Raw genomic sequence first — 23,929 nt, 5'->3', positions numbered from 1 at the left:
GTGTATTTTGGCTGTGCGAGCGGGCCCACGTGCTTGCTCTCACACGTGTAGCTCTCTGTGTGTAACCAATGCCCTCTTAGTCACTGGAATTTTTCTCGAAGCGAGGCCTCCCTGCCTTGATGGCATGTTTCAGTTGTCCGCAATTGTTCACTGAGACAATACCGTGCTGCCTGGCCTGCCCAGCTGCAGGCCGGTGACAGGTTTGGAACAGCAACGATGGCCTTGACCTCCTGACAGCCTGAGAGGAGCGGTGGGATGGAGCTGGGCCACCCCGGTCCAGCCATGAGCAGTGAGCTCAAGCAGGCCGTGGTGCTGCTAGCTTCATGAGGCCTGGGAGCTAAGACAGCCAGCATCGAGAAAATAAATATTTCCCACTTGCAGAGAGCTCTCAGCACGTTTCTTAGCACAGCCCTTGGGTAGCTGTCAGGAATTAGGTGGAGGAAGGTGGCCAATATATTAAAGTGCTTAAAGGCAGGAAGAGAAATGAGGCCCTCACATCCATCTATTGTAAAGTTGCCACTTCAGCATCCTGAGCCCATGGGTGTTAAATGGGCCGTGCTTAGCTGAGTCATGGAAAAGGAGGGCAACAACAAGCGCTGGGAGCCTTGTCCCAGCTGGGGTGCCCTTGGGGACACGCAGGAATGACCACAGAGCTTCCACAGCCACACATTCCTCCTTTCCCTCACCAAGGGCTGCTTTCCTGCAGCCTCCCAACTCTGCTTCCACTTCTGCTCCTTGGCACTCGCCTGCCCAGCCTGGCATGAAGGTGATCAACAGAGAGCTAATAAATCCTAGAGGCAATGGGCATCGAAGGGGCTGAGGGCTATTTGTTTCCTCTGAGGCATATGGAGGGTGGTAGGAGCTTGTTGATTCTTGACTCAACTGAACACAGGAGTCTCATACTCGGACTCAACTGCTTGAGCAGGGGTTGGACCAGAATGACCTCCAGAGGTCCCTTCCAACCTCAAACATCCTGTGATGAAGACATCTCAGCAAGAGCCTTTTAAAGGCCTGGGGGCACCTCAGCTGCTTTCATTAGGCCTGATTCAGCACAAAGACCCTGAGTCCTCTTTTGCCCTCTAACATGAGGAGAAGGGAACATAAAATACAGACCCAAAGAGTGTCCGCTTCTGCTTGCTGCCTGTCCAAGTGAAGCGTTTCAGCTCTTCTGAGGGCAGCACCATCCCGCTGTCTGCTTGGTAGTCCTTGGAAAAAACAGAAATGAAGCCCTATTAGGCTGCATTAAGCTACTTTTATAGATTTGATTCTTATTCAGGAGGTTTTCCAGTTGTTTTTCCAAACTGCCCTTGTTTTGGAGTGCATAAAACACATGCCATTAGTGCAGATAATGAGTGTTAAAAGAAATGTGCCTATAAGCAAGGTGAGGGCCTGGCCAGCCACCAGGTCAGCCTTGAGAGCAACACGGTGCCTTTCCCACCTCGCGGTGTGTATAACTGCTTGTGTGCAAACACAGCTGATCCTGCACCTCAGATCAGTAGAGGCTGTAAAGCAGTAGAACCCCTTCTTGATTCTCTTTGTGTAAATCTGTCACGCAAAAATAAATAAATAATCAATTGCCTATCACTTGGCCAAGAGTCACTTACGTTAAATACAAGCGTTTCCTTGATGGGAAGCTCTTCAAATGTCTTTATATGCTGGGGTGGTTTTATTTTGAACGTGTTTATATATCTGTTGAACAAAAAGAGGAAGACAACCTTTGGTGAGAGCATGAGGTGCATGAGCAGGAAGTGCTGGTTGTTTCTGTGTTTCTTTCAGTTTTTGCTTAACAGCCACTGAGGCTGTTTTATCAATTGGGCTTGTTGGCCAGAGCCCACCTCAACCTCCCTCCCCAAGCCCAGGACCACATTGTCTGGCCCTGATAGCAGCACTGCTGGGAAGCTCAGCTGCTGTGTCTCGGGGTTTTCTCCCACCCAAGCCCAAACCAACAAACCAGCCCAAACAAACTCTTCATCCTGCTTATCTCACCTGACGTTTTCAGTGCTTCTGCAATTTGGGCTCGTTACAGGAAACTTCTCATTGCACAAAGGGTCAGTTGCAGGGGAAAACCCACTGTTGGTTGTAAATATGGTATCGAGGGGTATGTAGTCCTTGCCCTCCTAAAAGCAGGTAGGAAATCACAGCGTTACTCCCGAGATCACGGGGCGGCAGGCAGCACACGGCTTTTCTGCACATACCTGCTGCACGTTTGCCTGCAGCAGGTCGCCCAGCCTCTTCACCAGCTCAGAGAACCTCGGCCTCTCGTTGGGGTTGCTCCGCCAGCAGTCCATCATGATTTGGTAGCTGTGAAGACAAGGGCAAAATGAGCACGTGGGGGGTTAGGGTTCAATTTGATCCAAGGCAGTGCAAATTCTGATGGCTTTTCATCGACAGAGTTGACTCCTGAACCCGTATGATTTTACAGAGGTGCTCTCCATCACTAAAAGAGCAAGGTTTCCACAGACAAAGCAAAGGATTTCTTCTCACAAGACACCAGGAAGATCACATCAAAAGAATAATTTAGCCAACTAGTCATACTTTCTTTTTTTTATTCCTAATTAAACATTAAACCTTTGTATTAAACACCTATTAACTGGCAATGTTTAAGTTAAGGCATCCTAAGATGACTTATATGAATGTGTCACTTCCTTGTATTGGTTGAGTCGAGCTTTCCTTGCTGCAATAAAATATGTAGAAGAAAAAAAAAAAACGACAAAAAACCAACAAACTCTTATTTACTGTCATTGGGGTAATAAACTTAGCCAATGGGTAATAATCCCAGATAGATGTGGCTGGCTTGCTTCCTTTTGCTTCTTCCAGAACTATTTTTTGGCAAGCATGGCTATTTTGAGCCATGAGGGAGCACCCAAAAATGCACTGAAGACGTACACGTGCTTTGCCTACAGGGGTAAAACCCAATAGATATGCTCATGCTCCTGAGTGATTTGCCCCACAGGGTGCAAGTTTGGTGTGCTGAAATTCACCATCCCTGTGGGGACAGCTGAGGCCAGGGCAATCCCAGCTTGGGCGGGGGTGCTGCAGACTCAGGACTTCACTTGGCTGGTCATGGGGGGTCCTGCAGGGCTGTCTGTATCACCGCTGTGACGTCAAGACAGACTGCAGACCAAGCAGGCTGGGAGGTTGTGGGTCCCCGCCACCTTCCTCCAGACAGTGGCTCCAGGAAAGGGTGGGTCCTCACCACCAGCATGTTTGCAAGGAAGCCTCTGCTGCCGCTTCCGAAGTTCAGAAAACGTTCCTAATGTCACATTCCTCTAGCACTTATCTGTGCGCGTGCCGGTAAATGCTAAACCTGGAAAGGAACGGATGACCTTCTTCCTTCAGCTGTGGCTGGAGCAGCCCTCGCCCAGGCTAGCCAAAGCTGCACACTGGTTCTGGTCATGCAGGATGGACATTATGGCACTGACCCTGCCGTTGCAGGACTACCTGTGGATCCCCAGCACCTGGGCTCAGGTCCACATCCCACTGGTGAGAGGTCCTGCAATGGTCATCATGCTGTTCACCCTCTCTGACCCCAAGGGAAGAGCAAGAAGATGCCCATGGTAGCAAGAAGACATGAGGCTGCATTGTGTTATTCTCCTGTATGTTTGTGTAGAGTGTTTTTTGCAGAGGTTCATACATTATGAGGGCAGAGGGATACAGGGCAAGTAGATAAAGACATCTTACATCTCCTCGGTGGCTTGCTCTGGGGCTCTCATCCTTGTGCCTTCCTTTAGTCTGCTGCAGAAGTCCTCATCTATTTGGACTCCAGGGTATGGAGAGGCACCTGGGGGGCAACATGGGGAGAAGAGAATCATCCATCCATCCGTCTATCCGTCCTTCCATCCATCCACACATCCATCCGTCTATCCGTCCTTCCATCCATCCACACATCCATCCATCCATCCATTCACACATCCATCCATCCATCCATCCATCCATCCATCCATCCTTCCACCCACCCTTCCATCCCCTGAGACAGGTGGTGAATTGTTTCTGCATACGAGGACATATCTCTCCTGGCATATAACACACAAGCGGCTGTCCCCATCCCTGCACCATGCTCAGCACCGTGCTCCCTGTGCAATTGGTGGAGAAAAGCATGGTGTCCCCTCACATGGACCCCCCCCCCCACCCAGGGGCAGGCGAGCTGCTCTCAACAGGTCTCTTCTCCCAGCACTGATTGCAAAGGGAGCCTGGCTGGGTATCTGTGACCTGGCCTCAGACCCTCACATCCCTCCCACTGTCCCCAGGCTCCCCCCTGTTGTCCCCAAGCACTTGGGTGTGCAGCATCTGCCTGCAGGGCTCAGGGCATGGAGACCACAAGCAGGGAAATGCTGCTGCTGATGCTCCTGCTCTTCAGGAAAGAGGGATTAAATGCTATTGGTGGTGTTCACCTGACCTGAATACAAGAAAATGAACCCGAATTTGACTTTAACGGAGTCCCAAAGGAAAAGCCAAGTTTGATCTCTACGGTTTGGACCACTCCAAATACTAGTTACCTAAGCAGTCCCTCAAACCCACCTTGAGAATACTAAAATCATGGTTTAAAATCAGATCGTGGCACATCTGCATTATTTCTCAAGTTTCTGTAGCTGTAAGGTACAGCCTGACCTTGCTATTTTTGTTTGTTTGTTTGTTTGTTTGTTTTCCTGGAGATAAGAAAGCATCAGGAAAAGGAAAAATGGAAGAAAAAAAAAACTACAACAAAAACAAACAAAAACTCTCTGAGAGTCAGTCACCAGGTTCCAGGGGCTGGGACTTTAAGAAAAAAATAACAGGTGTTATGAAGCTGACAATAAAATCACACGAGTTGGCAGGCTGACCAGCAACGTGTATTTAAACTTATAAATGAATGATTGTCCTGCAAATTGTATGGCATTGTTTCCTTGGCTGTTCTCCTCTTTTGTCAGTCTCTATGTTGGACCAAATTGAGATTCTTCTGTTATGATGGTCATTGTTGTTCCCTCGCACTGTACATTTTGTATCCTGTATTTTTAAAGAAGGAAAGGGAAAGGGAAAGGGAAAGGGAAAGGGAAAGGGAAAGGGAAAGGGAAAGGGAAAGGGAAAGGGAAAGGGAAAGGGAAAGGGAAAGGGAAGGGAAGGGAAGGGAAGGGAAGGGAAGGGAAGGGAAGGGAAGGGAAGGGAAGGGAAGGGAAGGGAAGGGAAGGGAAGGGAAGGAAAGGAAAGGAAAGGAAAGGAAAGGAAAGGAAAGGAAAGGAAAGGAAAGGAAAGGAAAGGAAAGGAAAGGAAAGGAAAGGAAAGGAAAGGAAAGGAAAGGAAAGGAAAGGAAAGGAAAGGAAAGGAAAGGAAAGGAAAGGAAAGGGAGGGGAGGGGAGGGGAGGGGAGGGGAGGGGAGAGGAGAGGAGAGGAGAGGAGAGGAGAGGAGAGGAGAGGAGAGGAGAGGAGAGGAGAGGAGAGGAGAGGAGAGGAGAGGAGAGGAGAGGAGAGGAGAGGAGAGGAGAGGAGAGGAGAGGAGAGGAGAGGAAAAGCCTCCTTGCGTGTTAATGTCAGATTGCATGTTCCAGTTCGCCCTGCGGCATCTTTACACTCAGGGGAGGCAGCTGGAGTGGTAGGGGTGGCTGCTGTCACACAGCTCAGATGGCTCCAACACAGCCAGGGACATGCAGAGACCTCCTTGTGGTTTGGGACCCCTTTGCTCCCACGGGGGGAATAAAAAGCCTTGGAGGAAGCTCCACGTATGCGGCACAGGTCATCTTGAACACTGTTGCACGCAAGGCGATGCTTCAGCCCACCTCAGGTGGCATGAAGCCACTGACCAAAGCTCACAGGTTCCTTGCTGTCCTACAGGGTTCCACTTTCAATAAAAATACTTCAAAATTTGCCCCGTTTTTCTGGTTTGCTTCATTGGTCAATAAAACTAAAGAACGAAAAGAACTAAAATTGCCATTTCTCAGAGATGTGTTACAGACAATTCCCCCCTCTGTGCCTACTCTCCACCTGTGCCTGATTTAGGTGTTTCCTTATTAAAGACCCAGCAAAATCTCACTGAAGTCAGTAGCTGAGTCAATGGCAGCTGCCTTGGCCAATTCAAGCTCCCAGGAGCAGATTTAACGTACCCAAGGAAAATATCTCCCACAGCAAGACCCCATAGGACCACACATCGCTTTTGGTGTTGTAGATTTTATCAAATATGGATTCTGGAGCCATCCACTTGAGAGGAAGTCGAGCCTGGAATGGAGCGGACAAACCTCACTGTTATTTCCAGAGACTGAAAGAATTTAATCATAAATTAATCAACTATATATTGTTATGTAAATAATTACTATTCAAACAGGAGCCTGTGGGATTTCCTTACAGGCAGTCAAGATAAACCCACGCTCATTCAGACACTTTCTTAACAGATTGTCCGAGTAAAAGGCTGTTTTTGAAAATACGTGTGGCACAAAAAGCCAGGCACTGGAAATCTGTGACCAAGGTGACCAGGCCTTCTCCTCACAGGGATGGGGAGATGTGCCAGAACAGAGGTCTCTTGCCAGGGTTCTAGAGATAGGAAACAGAACCCTATGGCCAGTCATAAATCATTTTGTTATGGTTTTGGAGATGTTCTTGGGAAAATTTTTGAGAACCGTGCCAGCAACCCTTGAAGACCCCTCAGCACAGCCTGTTATTGTATCCTGAGCAGTACTCAAGTCATGTGAATAATGTTTCATAGCTAATATGTGGTGTTAAAAGTCTTCAGAGATTTATTTATTTATTTATTTATTTATGGTGGATGAGGGCATAGCTGGCAGGTGGGTGAGTGAGACATCCAGGAGGAGAACCTTGTTTTGAAGGGGTTTCCTTGATGGAAGGTTATTGAGCAAGGGGGGGGTCACATTGCAGAGCCAGCCAAGAGACAAATGTCAAAAGAACATCTAAAGTATCAACAGACCGGAGCTGTGGACCAGTTACAACGTCGAAGCCTTTTGCTTGAGGACAGACATACTTTCTGGGTGTATGACGCATCTTTTTCGCATAAAACTGTGATAGTTTTCAAGCTGTTTTAAGCTCAGGAAATGTGAACATCTTCAGAACATTCTGGTGGGCAGTTTGAAATGATGTTATAAACATTTGGGTAAATAAACAGCATCTTGACTTACATCTCCTTTTCTCACATAATCAGGATTCTTATAAATATCTCTTGCGAGGCCAAAATCACAGATCTTCACTACATTGTTCTCAGATAAAAGGATGTTTCTGGCTGCCAGGTCACGATGAATGCACTATAATAAAACAGTTTCACAATCAAGCTGCATTTCCTTAATCCTACCCACAAATTTCCTGACCGTCTCCCATATCCTTTTTAAAATTATTATTATTTGAGAGATCAATTTAATATCTTTTTAGGGAAGTCAACTATAGTTTACATGACATTACAGTAAACAGTGGCAGTTCTTTTCAAAAAAGAAATTTGCCAAGTCCAGAAAGTCATAAATTTTTAAGCACATTGATGTTTCAAGGGAAAGTGCAGATTTTTCTGGGGCTTCCTACATAATACGTGTTGAAATTGAGGGTAAAAAAAAAAAAAAAAAAAGCAACACCACACACACAGAAGATCATCTCTGAATGAATGAGCTTGACCCAGTGCCTTCAACCATGATCCTGTGTTTATGGACTAGGGAGACTTGGATAAACACACCATTATATTTATAACACCAAGAGGAAAACGTCTCTTCCTTTGGGAGCTCTCCCAAGGAAGGTGTCACAGAAAAGTAGACATGATTTCACCCCTGCATCCCATCCTTCTGCAGGGAAAAGTCCCCAGGGCAAATCTCACCTTTCTGGAGGAGAGGAACTCCATGCCCCTAGCCACCTGGAAGCTGTATGAAATCAAGTCCTCCATAGTGAGGGGCAACTTGTAGAGCTCGTCAGCATCTGCATGGGTGGAACATGCGGTTGGTTACAAAGATTGCTCACAAGGCAGTTATTTTCCCTCTCTCTTACTGATATTATTACTCCCATAATTTCAGTCTTCGTAGAGTAGCGTTTGAAGGTCAACCCACTGTCACTACAAACAAAAATAGTGTTTGCTTTATACCCCACGCTCTGGACACTGCTGTGTTTTGCCCAAAGATAAGGAGCAGTCAGAAGAAACAATCACACATTTTCCTGTCAGATTTAGTAACCCTGGAAATAATCTTTTTTTAAATCTTCTACCCTCTGGACATGACCCTGTGAGCATCTCCCACGGATGTTTATTAGGGTGATAAATGAGGAAAAAAATTTCAGGGATGCACAGTATGTTGTAAAAATATCACAGACCGTGTAGGGACAGGAAGGAATTAATACCTACCCTCCTCGTCCTCCTCCACATCACTCAGACTTTTATCTTCCTGAAACCCCGAGCTTGCGAAGCTCTCACTGCTGGTCACACTGGCCAGCCTTTTTTTTTTGCTTTCCACTGGCTCCATATCCTTTTTTTCTTTCATCAGCTCCCCTTGCAGAGAGGAGTCCTTCAAATAGAGAAGTGCAACGTCAGAGCGGTGGAGGGAGTGAGGGAGGAACCAAGTCGTGCTTCTCTCTTGTTTCCACCAGGAGAAGACGCTCACCTGTGGCACGTGTGGTCACATCTCCCCTTGGTGTGGGTGCCCAACACCACAGCAGCAGGTGGGGGCTGGTGGCAGGGATGTGCTATTTGGGCAGAAATGATGGGATCTCCAGCTCGGGAGCTCCAGCACATCATTTTGGGGCAGCCCAGGTGGACTAGCTCTGATGAGATGAGGATTTGCAAGGTCCATGGATGGACATGTCCTCTGGGCAGAAGCTCATTTTAGCCTGAGGACATCTAAAAGGGCCTTTTTTGTCCACTAGCCAGACAAGGAGCCTTGGGGATGAGTTGAGAGATGTGCCCACAGTGCAGGCATCCCAGCCCGACCAAATTTAAGTATCAGCTTTTGGTCCCAGGTTACAGAAGGCACCTGCCTCTGCATCCTTGTGCAGTGCTTGGTGAGGACCAAGAGCACTTGAAATACAGCTGCTGAAGGATCTGACCATCTCTCTTCCTCAATGCTTTCACCCAGTGTTTTCATGCAACATTCAAGGACAGTTTAATGGAACACATACAACACGGCTTAGAAAATGCTTTTCCTTGCCATCTGGGGAGCAGCCTAGCTGCTTGGCCATGCTCTCACAACCATACCTCTCCCCTGCCATGCTCCATCCCCCTTGGGATCAGAGACTCTTCCAAAGACCTTTGGAGGGCGTTCCTCCTGAGCATGCCCTACTGCAGCCTTCACAGGACCTTTGTGAAAAAGTCCTGAGATGCCTCCAAGTTTTGGCACAGCTGAGAAGGGACTTTGAGGACTGCAGCTCTGGATCCAGGCTCCTAAATCCCACCTCAGATCCCTTAATCCTTTGGGGGATTTTGCTGAACGTGCACAAACAGGGATATAGTTGTCACATTTAGGTTCAGGTTTGTAATGAGAGACAGGCAGTAGATTTGATTCAGAGGGCTGTGGGATGTGAGGACAAGAATTTAATCTTTTTTATCCTCTGGACAGCCCTGCTCCTCACACAATGAGATAATTGGCAAATCTCTCACCATTAGGGTGTCTTGGAATATGGCTTTAAATGGCATTATCTCGTTTGTTTTCCCAGCAGCACTGAAATCAGTGGGCAAAACCACTTCCTTCAGCCTGACTGACACGAGCCTCCGAAGTGACCCCAAGCTCAGCAGGAATGGGTTTGTCAGCAGAGGGGTGAGGGCATGTGGGGACACTGCGGATAAAATTCACTTCCTCTCGCTGTAGATGGCTCTGTCCAAATTAGTCACAGCAGGCTCCTTGCACAGTCGGAGGGAGCAATGAGCCCTTTCTTGGCATGACAGGTCCCACACCAAACATTTAAAGCAGGTCAGGTGTATTGTATCACCCAAAAGCAGTTCTCCCCTTTGGTGGCAGAGAGGCTGAGGAGAGTAGCGCAGAGGCAGACATCTCCATCCCTGACATGTCAGGGGTGATGAGCCCTACCTGGGGCACCTGCCTCCTCACCTTGCTGGGGCAGAAAAAATTCCTCTTGCTCTTCAGATAGTTTGATAAATTCCCATACTTGCAGTATTCAACAATCACCATCAGAGGCCCTGGGAAAAAAAGGAAAGTGTTTTGAGCAGCATAAAGCAATGCATGGGGGGTTAAGCTCTGAGAAGACAAATAGTCTTCTATGCACATCGGCATAACTTGAGCCCAGGTTGACTAAAGATGTGTCCTAACGAAAGCTGCTTGAAGGACACTGGGCATGCTAGCAAAAACAGTACTGTTTCTGAAAATGAAGGACGGGCCTACTTTTGAAAGCTGGGTCATGACCCTGGGCCCTGAGGGACCCTCCATTTCCTCTTCAGTCGGCCTGAGTTCAGACTGGAGTCCCGCAGCCCACACACGCTCGTTGAACTAAAATAGGTGACATAACTAAAACAAATGACTACTCTCACTGGCCCTTTGATTTTCTTAGAGGAATATCATGAAGGATTTTACAATAGTTGCCTTGTGACTCATCATTCAGGGCCAGCAGCTGATATCCCTTGCTCCCAGCCTTTCCAGATCACGTTTAACCTGAGCTTGAGCTTTGAAGTGAGTGAGATAAAAGGCAACAAGTGGCTCCTTATTCAGCATGGCTCTATATTCACACTTCACGTGTTAACACCAAGAGAAAGTTTAAGTAGGGAAAATGTTTAATCATTTCATTAAATGACCAGAAATCTCTATTTCTCTTCTTTTTTCACTAAGCACAAGATGAGTTTGAATATTTCAAGTTAATAACTTGACCTCTGGATGAAAAGCAACAGGGTCAACTGACTGGTACTGGGAGGTAGTTCAGAACCATTTTCAATGCAGTACAGATTACAGTACAGATTTTTTACCTCCATTTTTTGTGCATGCTCCCAACAAATTCACAATATTGAGATGATGGCCAATGTGGATCAGGATTTTCAGCTCAGTCATCAGTGCTTTGTACTCACTTGCTGTGGCCCCTTCTGTAAATGAAAAATAAAATCAATGTGAAAAGGCAAAGAATTGATCCTGGTGAGCTTTACCACTTTTTGTCACTTTCCACTTCCATTGTTGGGGGTGCTTCATGTGTTAATGTTCTTTTTCTATTCCTCCCTTCCCAGCATCCTCATACTTGCAATAAAACCCATAAAAAGAGTCAGGCAGTCAACTTCCTCCCAGTAGACTCTGTTATATTTAGAACAGAGAAATTTTTCACATGAACAGTTTTGTAGTTTAAGCCAAAAAATGAAAGAAAAAATAAAAAAGGATTTCAAGACTATAATTAACTCCATCCAAAGTAGGTTTCAGCTGACCTGACTTCAGCTATCTAATAGTTATGTACTAGCTTGAATTAATTAACCTCTCAAAGAGTCAGTGGTAAGAGCAAAACATTTCAGGGATCTGATGCAGCCCTCAACATTAGCCTTCTATGTACAGGGAAGAGATGAACCACAGTTTGGTTATAATTCTCTGATTCTGTTCATTGTACAGGAAGCCTGGAATATTAAATTAGACCAGGCACACATATTTTACATGGTTGAAGTTAGGGGACTGCATCTCACCCTTACTGGTAAAAATCAATATTAATTATAACAATAATGATGTAAGAAATTCCACAACTAAACACGAAAGTTTCTACTTAGTCTAGAGCATAACTTTTCATTCCCTCCAAGCAGTTTTTCTTTTTTTTTCCTGCATAATTTCATTCTGGCAAGAAAACAAGAAAAATAAATAGCATTGCTTTCTGTAGACCCAAAAGGACTAAAAACTTTAGTGACACCAAGAGTTAAGAACGGTCCAGTGCAAAGAGCCTGGAGTTAGGTCTTAGAGGGCTTGGTTTCAACATCTGATTGGAAACAGATTTTCTTGGTGGCCCCCCACAAAACTTGTCATCTAACCAGTAATCCACTATTTATCTGTATAGGCGGTGACACTTCCTCTCCACCTCATGGGAATTCTGTGAACAAAGCTCATGAATGCCTCCAAAGTTCCTGGATAACCTAGTGAGGACACAAGGAATTGGACAGGTCTTCCCTAACTTGAGGTGCCCATTGTGAAGATGCCTACAGAGGACCTAGTCACCACAGGCTCTCTTTGTAGTCAGCAGAACAAAACATGCGCGTGTCACCAAATAGAGGGATCTGCCTTAGGATGGGATGGCATGTTGTTTCTCAACACTGACAATAAAGGGAGTTTGGGCATCTACCCTGCACGCACACACACATGAATCCCACCATGAAGGTTTCCTGCAGCTGCCATCTGCTCCCATCTATTCCAGGAGCAGCCCTGCTGCCTCTGTGGTGCTGGCACAAAAAGCCTGCTGATGTACGTAAAGAAATGTTAAATTTGACAGACCACTCTGCCATCTCATCTGTCTGCATGTTGGCAAAACAGCTGTCACCCGGGGCCAGGCGGTGACCCAGGTGACAGGCCATCCTCTGAAACCAATGACACAGATAGCTATTGGCCCATTGCTGCAGAAGGACCAAAGATTTGCTTTATTTTATTTTATTTTATTTTATTTTATTTTATTTATTTTAATTTATTTTTTTTTCTAGACATGCTTGCTGCAGGGTATTTGTTTGTTTTGCATTGCCCAACAAGGTTTTTCTGTGCTTTTTGAACATGACTGAGATGACATATTTGCAACCCTGTCAGCTGAAAATTCCCTTCTTGGGGACAATCCTGGATATTGCAATAGCAGGTGCTAAAGCATTTGGCATAATATTACTGAACAAGCCTGTTGAGTACAGTACCAAGAAGGCACACCTGACAGAGCATACATCTTTCAGGTCACTGCCAGCAAGAAATGATCTCCTGATGAAGCTATTTCAGGTAGAGCATTGCAGAGAGAGGTTGTAGGTCTGAAAGTACTCTTGCATGTGCCCCTTCAAGGGCTAGAAGTAACAGGTGCAGATCTGCTAACTCTGATAAGCCAGTGGGCAGCTGTGAAGCTGGGAGCCCCTGGTTAAGAGGGCTGTATTCAAACCATGTCTCAGCAGAAACAGCTGAGAGCATCGGTGGTCCAGCAGAACAGGGGGTATGTGGCCCGGCAGAGAGCAACGCTGAAAAGGATTCAAAGATTAAGGTGGATGAAGCAATGCAGCATAAGGTTCCAGGGCAGTGAAAGAAAAATAATAAAATAATAATAATAAAGCAACCCGATGTGATCCTTAGCTATATAAAGAAAGGAAAGCTGTATGCACAGGAAAGGATGTCACCAGGGCTCTGGGTTAGGGAATTCAGCCATGGCTGCTACAGGCTGCTACCGAATATCATCCTGCTTGCTAACTTCCCAAACGGCCTCCTTAAATCAATTAGGGTCTTCGTCCTTCCTGCTCCAATGATAAAAACAGCAGAGAATAGCTGGGAGATGATTTCACTTTGGGAAAAGCGCTGTTGTGTGAAGAGCACTGGTAATTCACTTCCCAGCCTGTGTGTCAGCATCCTATACACCATGAAATGAGCCTGCAGATGGGTCAGAGAGGATGCACCTGCACTGCAACTCAGAGATTTAAACTGCTCAATCTGTTTAGCTTAATAGAAGGGGCCTTCAAGTAGAAAAATTACTGTGTTTTAGATAATCTAATGGAGAACGTTAGAATGAGAAGCTAAAGCCAGACGGATGTAAATTAGGCACAAGGCACCTGTTTTTAACAATGAGATGATTAATCTTTGGAACTAATGACCAAGGAAAATATGAGAGCTTCTATATGAGCCTCTTCACATCAAGGTGAATGCTTCATGCTTCAGCTGAGGTTCATTTACTGTGGTCATTACAGGGTAAATATAGCATAGTGGTTCAACATAGGATACACTGGAAATCTAATTCCCAATTCTGATCAGGCAAAAATAACTTTTTCATTCTTTCCGGCATTTGAAGTAGAGGAACCAAATTATCAAAAAAATAAATTAAAATCAGGCAATGAAGTTCTCAGGGCATCTGAAATTTTCTCATATATTGTGTGGCAATTTATCACATTTTTTACTGTGAGTGTAATTTTCATTTCATTGTTCTGCCACTTCTGGAAAACTTTGGTGGACCTGAAAGTTGGAGTACACATTTTTGGAAGCTTCAAAGAATCAGGGGTGGGAGGAACATCACACACTCTTGCTTTTGACAGAATTATATTGAAAGTGAGACACAATATAGTGCATCATTTTTTCCAGCCCATCTTTGCAGCAAGATACCTTTCAGCATTTTCACAGCAACTATTCTGCACGTTGGTGATTTCTTAATTCCAAAAGCAGATGCTTGTACCACCTTTCCAAAGGCTCCGTGTCCAAGTGACTTTCCTGTATAGAAAATAAATTAGAGAGACATTTTGTTAAAAAAGAAATCTTGCCAGCTAATGAATTAATAAATAATGAAATGAAGAATGGTCCTAACAATGAGGCATGTATACTGTACATGTATATAGCTAACATAAAGGTATTTGGGGGTGACTTTTTTGTTTGTTTGTTTTTGAAGCATAAGCAGACAAATCAGAAGACACAGTCATTGAAAGGAATAGGTGAAGTGATAGAAAATAATGCTAAATTAATACAACCATTCAGTGGATGTACACTGGATTCTGACTCTATTTTTCCAGTCTAGCTCTGCCAGCAGGAAGGTTTGCTACTCTGTTTTCTGAGCACACTGTACCATACAGGAGGCTGTGACACTGTTAATTATGTCCCCAACAACTTAGGGACACTGCCTAAACTCTCACATACACAGAGATGCAGATTGATGAGACCTTTCCATTTGCAAAATGAGGCCTGGAGGGATTCAGTGAGAGAGGACCATGAGTGACAAATGGTGGGCTGGTTGCTCCATGGTGGGTACGATGCTTTCAGGTGCCCAAAAGCAGATATTTGTCCTATGGTATCATCACCATGCTGCCATCAGACTGCAGGAGAAGCACCCAGAAGCCCTTGAAAGAAATCAGTGGGTATGCATAAAATTCTCTGGCAGTAGAAGCTGAGTGTCCTTTTCCTTCATGTTCAGAAGCAGTACAACTTCAACTATACTGTTATAATTTTTTTTAGTTCCCAAACATCTAAAGAAAGTCTGTAACTTTTTTTTTTTTTTTTTTTTTGGTTGGCATTTTAAGCCAATTTCATAATCTCCACAGCCTCATTCATGACTTGTTAATGTTTGAAGCAGGGACGGTTGACTTCCTCTTTGACTCCATGCTCACATGGACAGGACTGGCCACTTTTGCCATTCCTGGGTAGCTGGTGGAGTATTGATCAGAGAGATGCTGTCCTGTCAGCTAGCAAAGACCTTCATATCCAAGCAACTCATTTCAGGCTGTACTTGTGCTCCACCTTCAGCAGAATCCAGGCACCTCAAAGTCTAACAAGAATGTAGCAGCTGAGTTTGCAGTGTAGAGGAGAAGAGCAGAAAATAAAGGGCAGCTTTTCATACAAAACCGAAGGACAAGATATGGCACTGAGGCCACATTCATTTCTCAGATATGTGCATGTAACACAGCCGTCTTCACAGGAAAATTTCCTTTTTCTATGGTGGAAATCTAAGCCAGAAGAGGTGAATTACTTCAAAGGGGCCTGTTTGACTGGCTCTGATTTGGATGTCTACCTTGTCGATGTCTATAGCTGCGAAAGATGAATCACACCCAGACACTCAGAAGCAGAGAAAAAGAACTGCTGCCAGTTTTGAATTAAATTAAATAGATAGTACCTTTTATATTTGTATCATTTCTAAACTGTAATTCCCAGTATGTCTGTCAATAGAAGACAAGCAACATACGTTACTAAAGCAGGGGAATACACAATGTGGGGGAAGAAAAGAGACCACAAAACAAAACAAAAAACTAGGTTTTGTTTTCCCCCAGAATTGCGAAAGCATTGGTGTTTTTTTAACAGCAAATAAAAACCATAAAGAACTTAATCTTCATGGCTGAAAAGCACCCACAGACTCAGCCTTGGTATGTGAAAGGCTTTGAGTTTCACACACAAATATGTGTGGATCAATGTGTGTCTTTGAAGATCTCGTCACCATCTTTTCCAGTTACTGCGTATCGCTTCTTCATTCAGCAGATATATCAGGGAAGCAATATTAAGACAAAGGTTTCAGTTTTCTGGGTGAGCTGATATTTGTCATCCTTAATGTGTTGACTGTTCATGGTCTGTACAAGGTGAAGCTGCAGTTTGAGGTCCTATAAAACTCACCATACCTTTGTTCAAACCGTAGCTTTAATCAGTTTCCATCACTGCTAACTCACTTCCCACATCAAGATAACCTACTTAGTCACCACTTGGAAAACATACCAGTTAGCTCATAAAGCTACACAAAGCTGCTAACCTTTCATAAAGGAGAATGAGTGCTGGAAACAACACTTCCTTCTCCAAACAACGATTGTGATTTACTGGGGAGCTGTAATAACACTTGATGTATTGCTCTTTGTTGCTCTGTTATTGTTTTGTACTATGCTAAATTTCAGAGCAGAATAGGGCTGCTCTAAATTTTCAGTGCTCTAAATTTTCAAACTCTGGTTTAATATATAGTTTGCATTAAGGACTAATCCTAACAGATTGTCTTTGCAAAAGCCCCTTATGTGGACAATCAAAGTAATTAAAAAATTATTAAACAGAGCAATTAAACAGGAGACTATTAAGATGGCCAACCATCTGAGCAGCCAGCCTGTCGCAGTCCCCAAGCAGCTACACTGGACAGGTTCATAGTAACTCTCAGGTATGAAATGCAACATTTTCATCCAGACCAAGGAAATGAAATGCTCTACTTAAGCTTTCTCCAGTTGACTTTGGATTCTTGGGGGCAATTCAGAACTCATTGATGTGAACAGCCCCTTCAAAGTGTTTTGGATCAGGACGTTTCTATTTCCATCCCATTTTAACAGGGTTCTTCAGCAGCTTTTTTTTTTTTTTTTCCATGTGTTACATCCAACAGCTCTGCACATGAAGGAGGATGGAAAGCACACTGCCTAGTGCCAGCAGCCTGGATTTGATGTGCACAGCATGGAGCAGGGCACAGGGAGCCATTTACCACCAGTGTGCCTGACCTCACACCAGAGCCATAGGACAATACTCCTTGGGGTCCTGCCTCACAGCATCAGTGGTTTGTGACCTCTTGTAGATTAGGAAGGTTGAGCCCGGGAGCAAGGTGAGGAATGCAAAATAGCTCAACACTGATGTTGGACTGCAGCATCGTCACCGACCACACTGAAAGTACCTTATAGCACCATCATGCTTCTGTCTAACAAAAAGATAACATTTAGATCTCAGTTGGGCTAATCTACACTGAATGTTAATTATCCTGCCTTCTGTGGTGCCCTTATGATGTTTTCTGTAACATCTGTTGCTTATGGTTGGAGGGAGAGTACTGTTGTATAAGCACTGCATCACACCCATGAGCTGTACATGTGTGCTGGAGGAACACATAGCAAGAGAGATGGGCTAAAAGTAGAGGTTTACTTTACAGAAGTTACAACAAATATGTATATTTGAGGATAAGTAGGTGGAAAGAGACAAACAGACATATCTGATGCTGGAAGGGGTTGTATTTCTAAGTAAAAATATCTATTAAAAAAACATAGAAGCACGTTTTGTGTTTGTGAGACGCTAATCCTTGGAGACTGCCAAGGTTATTCAAAGACCGAGCTAACTGCCATGTAAGCAGGACTTGCACTGAGCTAATCTAGCATACTGCACATACCCGGCTTCTCCGAATCTGGTTCTCATTCACTGTCAGCATTCTTTGTTTGTTTACACCAGTTCTTCCACTTTTAACTCGTTCTCTGCTCATCATTCCTCACCTCCAGACTCTACATACCAGCCCTGTGAGATGTGGCTTTTCCTCGGTGTTTACATTCCATCTCTGCTTGATTCTTTCCATGGGATTTGCACAGAAATAAAGCATCACATAAAGCAGAGATCACGATGTCTGCACATCAAGCTCTTGGTCCATCATTGTAAGAAAACTATTTGAAGATTGAAGACACTCCAAGACAAGGTTATGTCTCAGCATTCCCAGAATCATGTCCGACAATTATAAATGACTAGCAGTATATTTCAGCTGTGCTTATCCACATCTGGTCACCTTGTGACTTCTAGCAGGAGAATTAAGTGTGATGGTAACCGTACTCATGTTTTAATTACACATAGTCCCTGATCCCTGAAGGGCAGGAGGAATCTGTTGTGGCTCCTAGCTGAAGTGCAGGGATTTTCTATCCCCAGCTGTAGGACCAGTCTGATGCTTGTCTGAAGGAACAAACAGCACTATAGCAACAGCCTGTGTTTATCACTGATTTTTTAAATGTTGACCCTCTTGCTGAAGTCTGTGTGGTTTCTGGAAGGACTCCTCAGCTCCAAAATCTGATCCTTACCCTTCTGCTTTCCTCGTCAGCCCCAGGCTGGGCTAAGCAAGCCAGGAATGCTCCCAAGCCCATGCCTTTCACTGGGGCATCTGTAGGCGAGCTAGCTTGCAGGTTCAAAGTTTCCGTGGATATTTATTTATATGGGGACTCATATGTCACATTCTTGCACTTTATGGTGCACTGACAAGAATGTCTATAAATCTGCAGCACAGAGGGAAAACAGAGAGAGTGGGCTGGAGGGAGGAGGAAAGGAAGAAACTGGGAGGGGCAGACTATAAGGGCCCATTTCTGCATCGTTTTTTTTTTTTTCCCAGCTGAGCATATACCAGGTTACAAGGGAAGAAACTTCCAGTAAATGTTAAAGGTATACGTATGGAAAGTTGGTCACAGTTGGCCAGTCCTAAATGTTCTGATTCAGTCAGGGGACAGGACACTTCTGCATGGAACCTGGCAAGAAGTGGTGCCCCGTTTCCAAAATATACCCAGCTCCTCCACACCTATAGGTACACCAACACCTCACTCAGAAGCCACATACACAATGTGAATTATGTCAGCATTACCTAGTTTCAGCCTTTCCCGTGCAATCTCCCACTTGCTGGCATCATAAGGCAGACGTTCACATTGCTCATCTAAGGGCACTTCATCTGGATCCATGATAATGGACAGGTAATGGTTGGTCTTCGTTTCGGAAGAATAAGGCTACAGAACAAAGAATATTTCAAAATGACAAGGAGGATGACAGTATCTGTCAGTACCTTCCTCTTCGGATCACGGCTTCCAAGTTAATTCTGCCCACAGGGCTGCATTTCACAGCCCAGTGGAGGGTTTAGTTAAGCTCCCTTTGGCTTATTTCAATGTTGCAAGACTTTTTTATATAAAAAAACTCTCCTTCCTCTCTTTTTTCCTATGTAACTTATCAGTTTCCTCAGTGAAATCTATGCGTATCTGTATTGACATATGGCATTATGATACAGGCCCTCTGCACAGACGAGAGAATTATTTTCTTCAAATGACTAAATATTGCTGTTAAAAATAGCTTTCCTTCATGATTGTGCAAAGCAAGAAGTGGCTATATGCAACAGATGGAGCTCAACCGCCAGTGTTTATTTTTTCTATATACCCAGCAGAGATAGGTCATATGTGGTTAGAAGTTTTGCAAGAACAGTCACCAGGAGACTAGATATTACACATCTCAGAAACTGTTTACAAATTTTTAGAGTTTTTCATTACTTTGATATCATTTCTTACAAATTTACTGAAATGATGGGAATTTGGTGGAATTCATAAATATCTGGATTCGAACACGTAGCTTAAAATGAATTTTCCAGAAATTCAGTTTCTACTGAATAAACGGATTATCCACTTCACATGAGAAATTTTGGATTCGATGATCCTTGCGGGTCCCTTCCAACTCAGGATATTCTATGATATTCTAAATATAAGGAAAAATGAATCTAATCTCAAAGTTTTCTGCAGCCCATCCTTTTCCACTTTGAAGTGTATTTTTACTTTAAAGAGCACTGAGATTGCCACTCTAATCCATTAGACTTCTCTTGATGCAGGAAGTGCTGATATTTCTAGAGAAAAAAAATAGTGTTTGCTCTAATTTCCTGGCTATTAGCTCAAATTTATGGAAAATCTGTTGACGAAGATTATTCACACTGCTTTCCCTAAACTCACGGAAACAGCACATGAGCACGTACACGAACACACAGGTATGTCTACATGGTTTTTTATTGTTGCTCCGACTGCCCTCTGTGACTTTCAGCTTTCCTCCTCTACAGCTTGGAAACATGTCCCTAATACATGCATTTCCAGGCATTTATTTGAAAAGGATGTTGCTGGCTTTGTATGCTTTGGTTGCAAACATAACTAGATTAAAATGGCAGTAGCTAACAGCTCCTGCTTTGGTTGCCTTTCACAATCCCAAGTACCCAGAAAGTCAGTCCCAGGAAGGATTACAGTGATGCCTCGAGAAAAGTCAGGAGGCACAAAGCCTGGCTCCAAACCCTCTGCTGTAAAAGTAGCATTTTTTTATAAAGATGTGTGCCAGACAGCTCTTACCAGTCACTTTAGAAGAGATTTTAGGTGGACCCACCTCAAAGAGCAGTAGGGGAGTGGGAAGGTGCAGACAACTTCCTACGTTTCTCCATTCAGACTTGCTGAATAACAAACCTTTGGCACAATCAGAGCTTGGAAACAACATTTTGAGTGGCAATGAACTACTAAGTATATCATTTGACCCTGTATGCGTAACAGCCAGGCTTTAAGAAAATGATCTGTTTTTCAAAGAGCACTAAAGATTTTTTTTTTTTTTTTCCACTGTGGCAACGTCATTTGTATATGAAATTTAATTCAGAGCTAATTCTAGATGTAAATCCTTGAGAGTAAGAGTTTGTAACAGTAACACAGAGAAGACCGTAAACAGACTAATGCTAGTTGGAAAGGCTTGCCTGGAAAGAAACCTTCACTTGTCATCTAGTTTAAATCCCTTGCTCTGTAGCAAGAAGGATTATTTTTGTTCTCTGTCAAGAATCTAAGAAACAAATAACAACAACAAAAAAATCTGCAACTCCTTGCTACTTTTAAAACTTACATTTCTCCAAGGGCTGAACCCACAACTTTGCAGTCCTGTTACCTATTACTTTATCGTTACTGATGCGAAATCAGAACTGGTCCCAAATGCTTTGTCTCTGTACAGATATAAAGTTTCTCCACAGCTTTAACCTCTACTTTTCTCTACCCCCAAGAAGTCTCCCATGCATTTCTTCTTACAAAAGCTTGCAGCAGTAGGGAGGCAGGAAGGACGACTACTGCCCTACAGCCCTGGTCCTGCACTCCCATCAGTCAACAGAAGTTCTCCATGTAAAACCTAAAATGCAGGCAGGCTGCGATGAAATGGTTTTGCAGGCTGCAGTCAGCTTGTCACACTCAGCCAGCTGGAGCACATCCAGCCGTAGGGGCTGAGAAAGGATGCCTGGTGCCTGCCCAGCTGGGCAATGGATGCAGCCAGGGCTCAGTGCTGCTGGGCGGTGGGAATGGGGAAGGGGCTTGTGTGGCCCTTCCCCTTCTCCTATCCCACACTGAACCCCATCGTCCCAGCACCTCCTTTCCCTCAAATCCCTCTGTGCCCCTGAGATGCTCCAAGGTCCTTCTGCACTGCAGCAGGGTTGGATTTTCGGTGTTGACCTGTGGGTTTAGGGGTGGCATGGTGGGCTGTCAGCAGAAAGGAGAGCTAAACCATCCCGGGCACTCTTGGACGAGAAGGAGGGCAACTGACATTGTCACGATGATACAGGAGTATCTGTATGAGAGACTGCCCTGCCAAAACAACCTCAGTACAACATCACCTCGCAAGTGATGTAACTGTACCAGACACTGTGCGCACACCAGACCTCACCGGGTCTGTGAGGATCTGTCATTCCTCCTCACTCCCATCTTCAAAGACACTGACGTGCCAAACTCCCACAGCTTTTAAAGGGATGGGAATGCCTTTGGTTGGAGTCAGGCACCCAAATGCTCGCAAGCCTGAGAGCCTTGCCCCCAGCCCTCAGCTCTCCAGCTTTGCTTACTCATACCCAGCCCCATGAGTCATTCCCTGGGCATCCATCTGCAGCCTGGTGGTGATTGCACAGGGAGTCACAGTGAGTGAATCCCAGTTTTTATATTCCTAGTAATCTCAGTAGCCTGGGAATAAATTTTTAAGATGATGGAGAGTCAGGCACCATGGCTGGGATCTCCCCCCATATCGCAGCCTTACCCTCTTCAGCTTGCGTATGAAGAGAGTCAGCAGGAGCCAAAAGAGCGTTGCAGCCACACAGGTACAGGTCAGGGTTATCAGCTCCAGGTTTGACCTCTCTGGTGTGCCTGGGAAAATCAAGCAGCAAGCATTTTAGAAAAACGACCTGCAAAGCCAGGTGCGGTTTGTGGTTCTCTGCCATTAAAATAAAATACCAGGAAGGACCAGCTTCTATTCAATGGGGCATTAATCTCTGTTTGGACTGGAAAAATAAGGTCTCCTCAGCACAGCCATTGTACTGAATGCAGAAAAAAAGCACTAGATCCATCAGAAAACTTTTTGGTAAAAAGTCAGCCCCTCTTAGGGGTGCAGGAGGTAAAGTCAACCAGGTGAGGGATGGCCGGTCAGACGATCGTTTCCTTTTGAGTTTCCTTTTGAGCTGTGGGGTATTTTTAGACATTTTTTTTTCTCTGTGTGAGAATGTGTGTGGGCCTGCTCATGCAGTTTCACGATACAACAGTGAAACCCAGCTGGCCACGTCTGCATCCGAGAGAGGAGCAGAGGGCAGGGAATCACTTGGTCCTGAGCCACGCCGCGAGCTTGTGGTGCTGTGGACACCCATGGCTCCAGTGCTGCTGCCTGGGTTTTGCTGCCCAGGGAGGTTTCTGCCTCTCCCTGGGCACTGTGCCTGCTCCAGCCCTGCCGGGGGAGCCCCTCTGTGCTGGTTGCTGAGCCCTGCAGCATAGCCATCACCCAGAACCTCTCTGGGGATGCTTAAAAGGGTCGTGGCACAGCCGGCAGGGGTCCACAAGCCTTCACGTGGTCTGGATGAATCAGCAGGAGCAGGAGCTGGGGGCTCAGCTCACACCTCCATCCCGTGGTGACCCAGCAGGATCCGTGCCCTTGGGTCTCCTGCGGTCACAGCCGTGGTTCCCCAGGGGGACACAGAGCCCGTACTGTGCCCAGTGGAGCTGGCAGAGCCCAGCTGGCAGGGAGCACGGAGGGCTCTCCAAACCCCAGAACAAATCAAACACAGGAAGGGAAAAACAAAAACAACAGCAGCAGAAAAGGGAGCAGCGAGAAAACATGAGCATTAGAAATCTGGAGAGTATTAGAGCTGACTGACAGATTTAAAAAAAATAAAATAAAATAAAATAAAATTCACTTCAGACTGCTACTTAGGGACTCATAAAATTGTTTCAGAGCAGTCTGTTTTGCAAATCCTGTGATCATGTCAAAATACCACGCTTCCCACAATATGTTTGCCATCCGACTGGTAGCAAATGCAAGAAGAAATCATGCTCTGCCTTTTATTCTGATACACCCTCCGGAGAGAGAAAACGAGAGGACAAGAAGGAGTAATTCTGCACAGGATTTCACAGTAGTTTTGTCAACTCCACTGGCAGCACTTTCAGGCCCCGGGCGGCTCGGTGTTGCTCCTGACAAACGAAGAAGGAAGGAGTGATGTCTCGCTGGTGGGCTCACCGGGGAATGCAGAGGGAGGTGTTGCCTGGTTTGGGGCAAGGCTGCAGACTTTTGTGCAGAGTTTAAATGGCTTCCTTTAGCTGTGGCTTGACTAGCACAACACCTAAATATTTAATCTCTAAAGGTGATATATCCAGCCCCGTGTCTGAGTTTCTGCAGGCACATCCATTCTGGAGTTTTGAGAATAAAGCTCATTGAAGGAAAACACAACTCTAAGTGGAGGTAAAAAGTACCTATTTCAACAAAATACCACGAGTGTTTTCAAAAGCATGAGTATTTTTAAAGAACTTGATTTAAATACGGGCTGTATTGATGGCAAAGATGATACATCCTGAGGCAGCTTGCCTGTCCACTAGCATTCGGCTTCCCTTTTACACAGG

General features: G+C 45.0%; 1 protein-coding gene across 1 annotated transcript in view; it reads right to left on the bottom strand.

Annotated features, from left to right (window-relative positions):
- The window catches only part of FLT1 (fms related receptor tyrosine kinase 1), a 114,494-nt gene that overhangs the window by 5,823 nt on the left and 84,742 nt on the right, over window positions 1–23,929 (bottom strand). The window contains exons 16-29 of the mRNA XM_040543904.1: window positions 22,086–22,192; window positions 18,886–19,024; window positions 14,175–14,279; window positions 10,853–10,966; window positions 9,987–10,075; window positions 8,291–8,450; window positions 7,775–7,872; window positions 7,098–7,220; window positions 6,075–6,186; window positions 3,682–3,781; window positions 2,196–2,301; window positions 1,987–2,117; window positions 1,605–1,689; window positions 1,114–1,205 (exon numbers count right to left, since the gene is read on the bottom strand). Coding sequence (XP_040399838.1) covers window positions 1,114–1,205; window positions 1,605–1,689; window positions 1,987–2,117; window positions 2,196–2,301; window positions 3,682–3,781; window positions 6,075–6,186; window positions 7,098–7,220; window positions 7,775–7,872; window positions 8,291–8,450; window positions 9,987–10,075; window positions 10,853–10,966; window positions 14,175–14,279; window positions 18,886–19,024; window positions 22,086–22,192 — 1,561 coding nt within the window. The remainder of the gene's footprint in view (window positions 1–1,113; window positions 1,206–1,604; window positions 1,690–1,986; window positions 2,118–2,195; window positions 2,302–3,681; window positions 3,782–6,074; window positions 6,187–7,097; window positions 7,221–7,774; window positions 7,873–8,290; window positions 8,451–9,986; window positions 10,076–10,852; window positions 10,967–14,174; window positions 14,280–18,885; window positions 19,025–22,085; window positions 22,193–23,929) is intronic.

This window comes from Cygnus olor, chromosome 1, assembly GCF_009769625.2.
Source record: "Cygnus olor isolate bCygOlo1 chromosome 1, bCygOlo1.pri.v2, whole genome shotgun sequence".
Lineage (NCBI taxonomy): Eukaryota > Metazoa > Chordata > Aves > Anseriformes > Anatidae > Cygnus > Cygnus olor.
The sequence above is the reverse complement of the archived record's forward strand: the minus strand, read 5'-3'. Positions and strand labels throughout refer to the sequence as shown.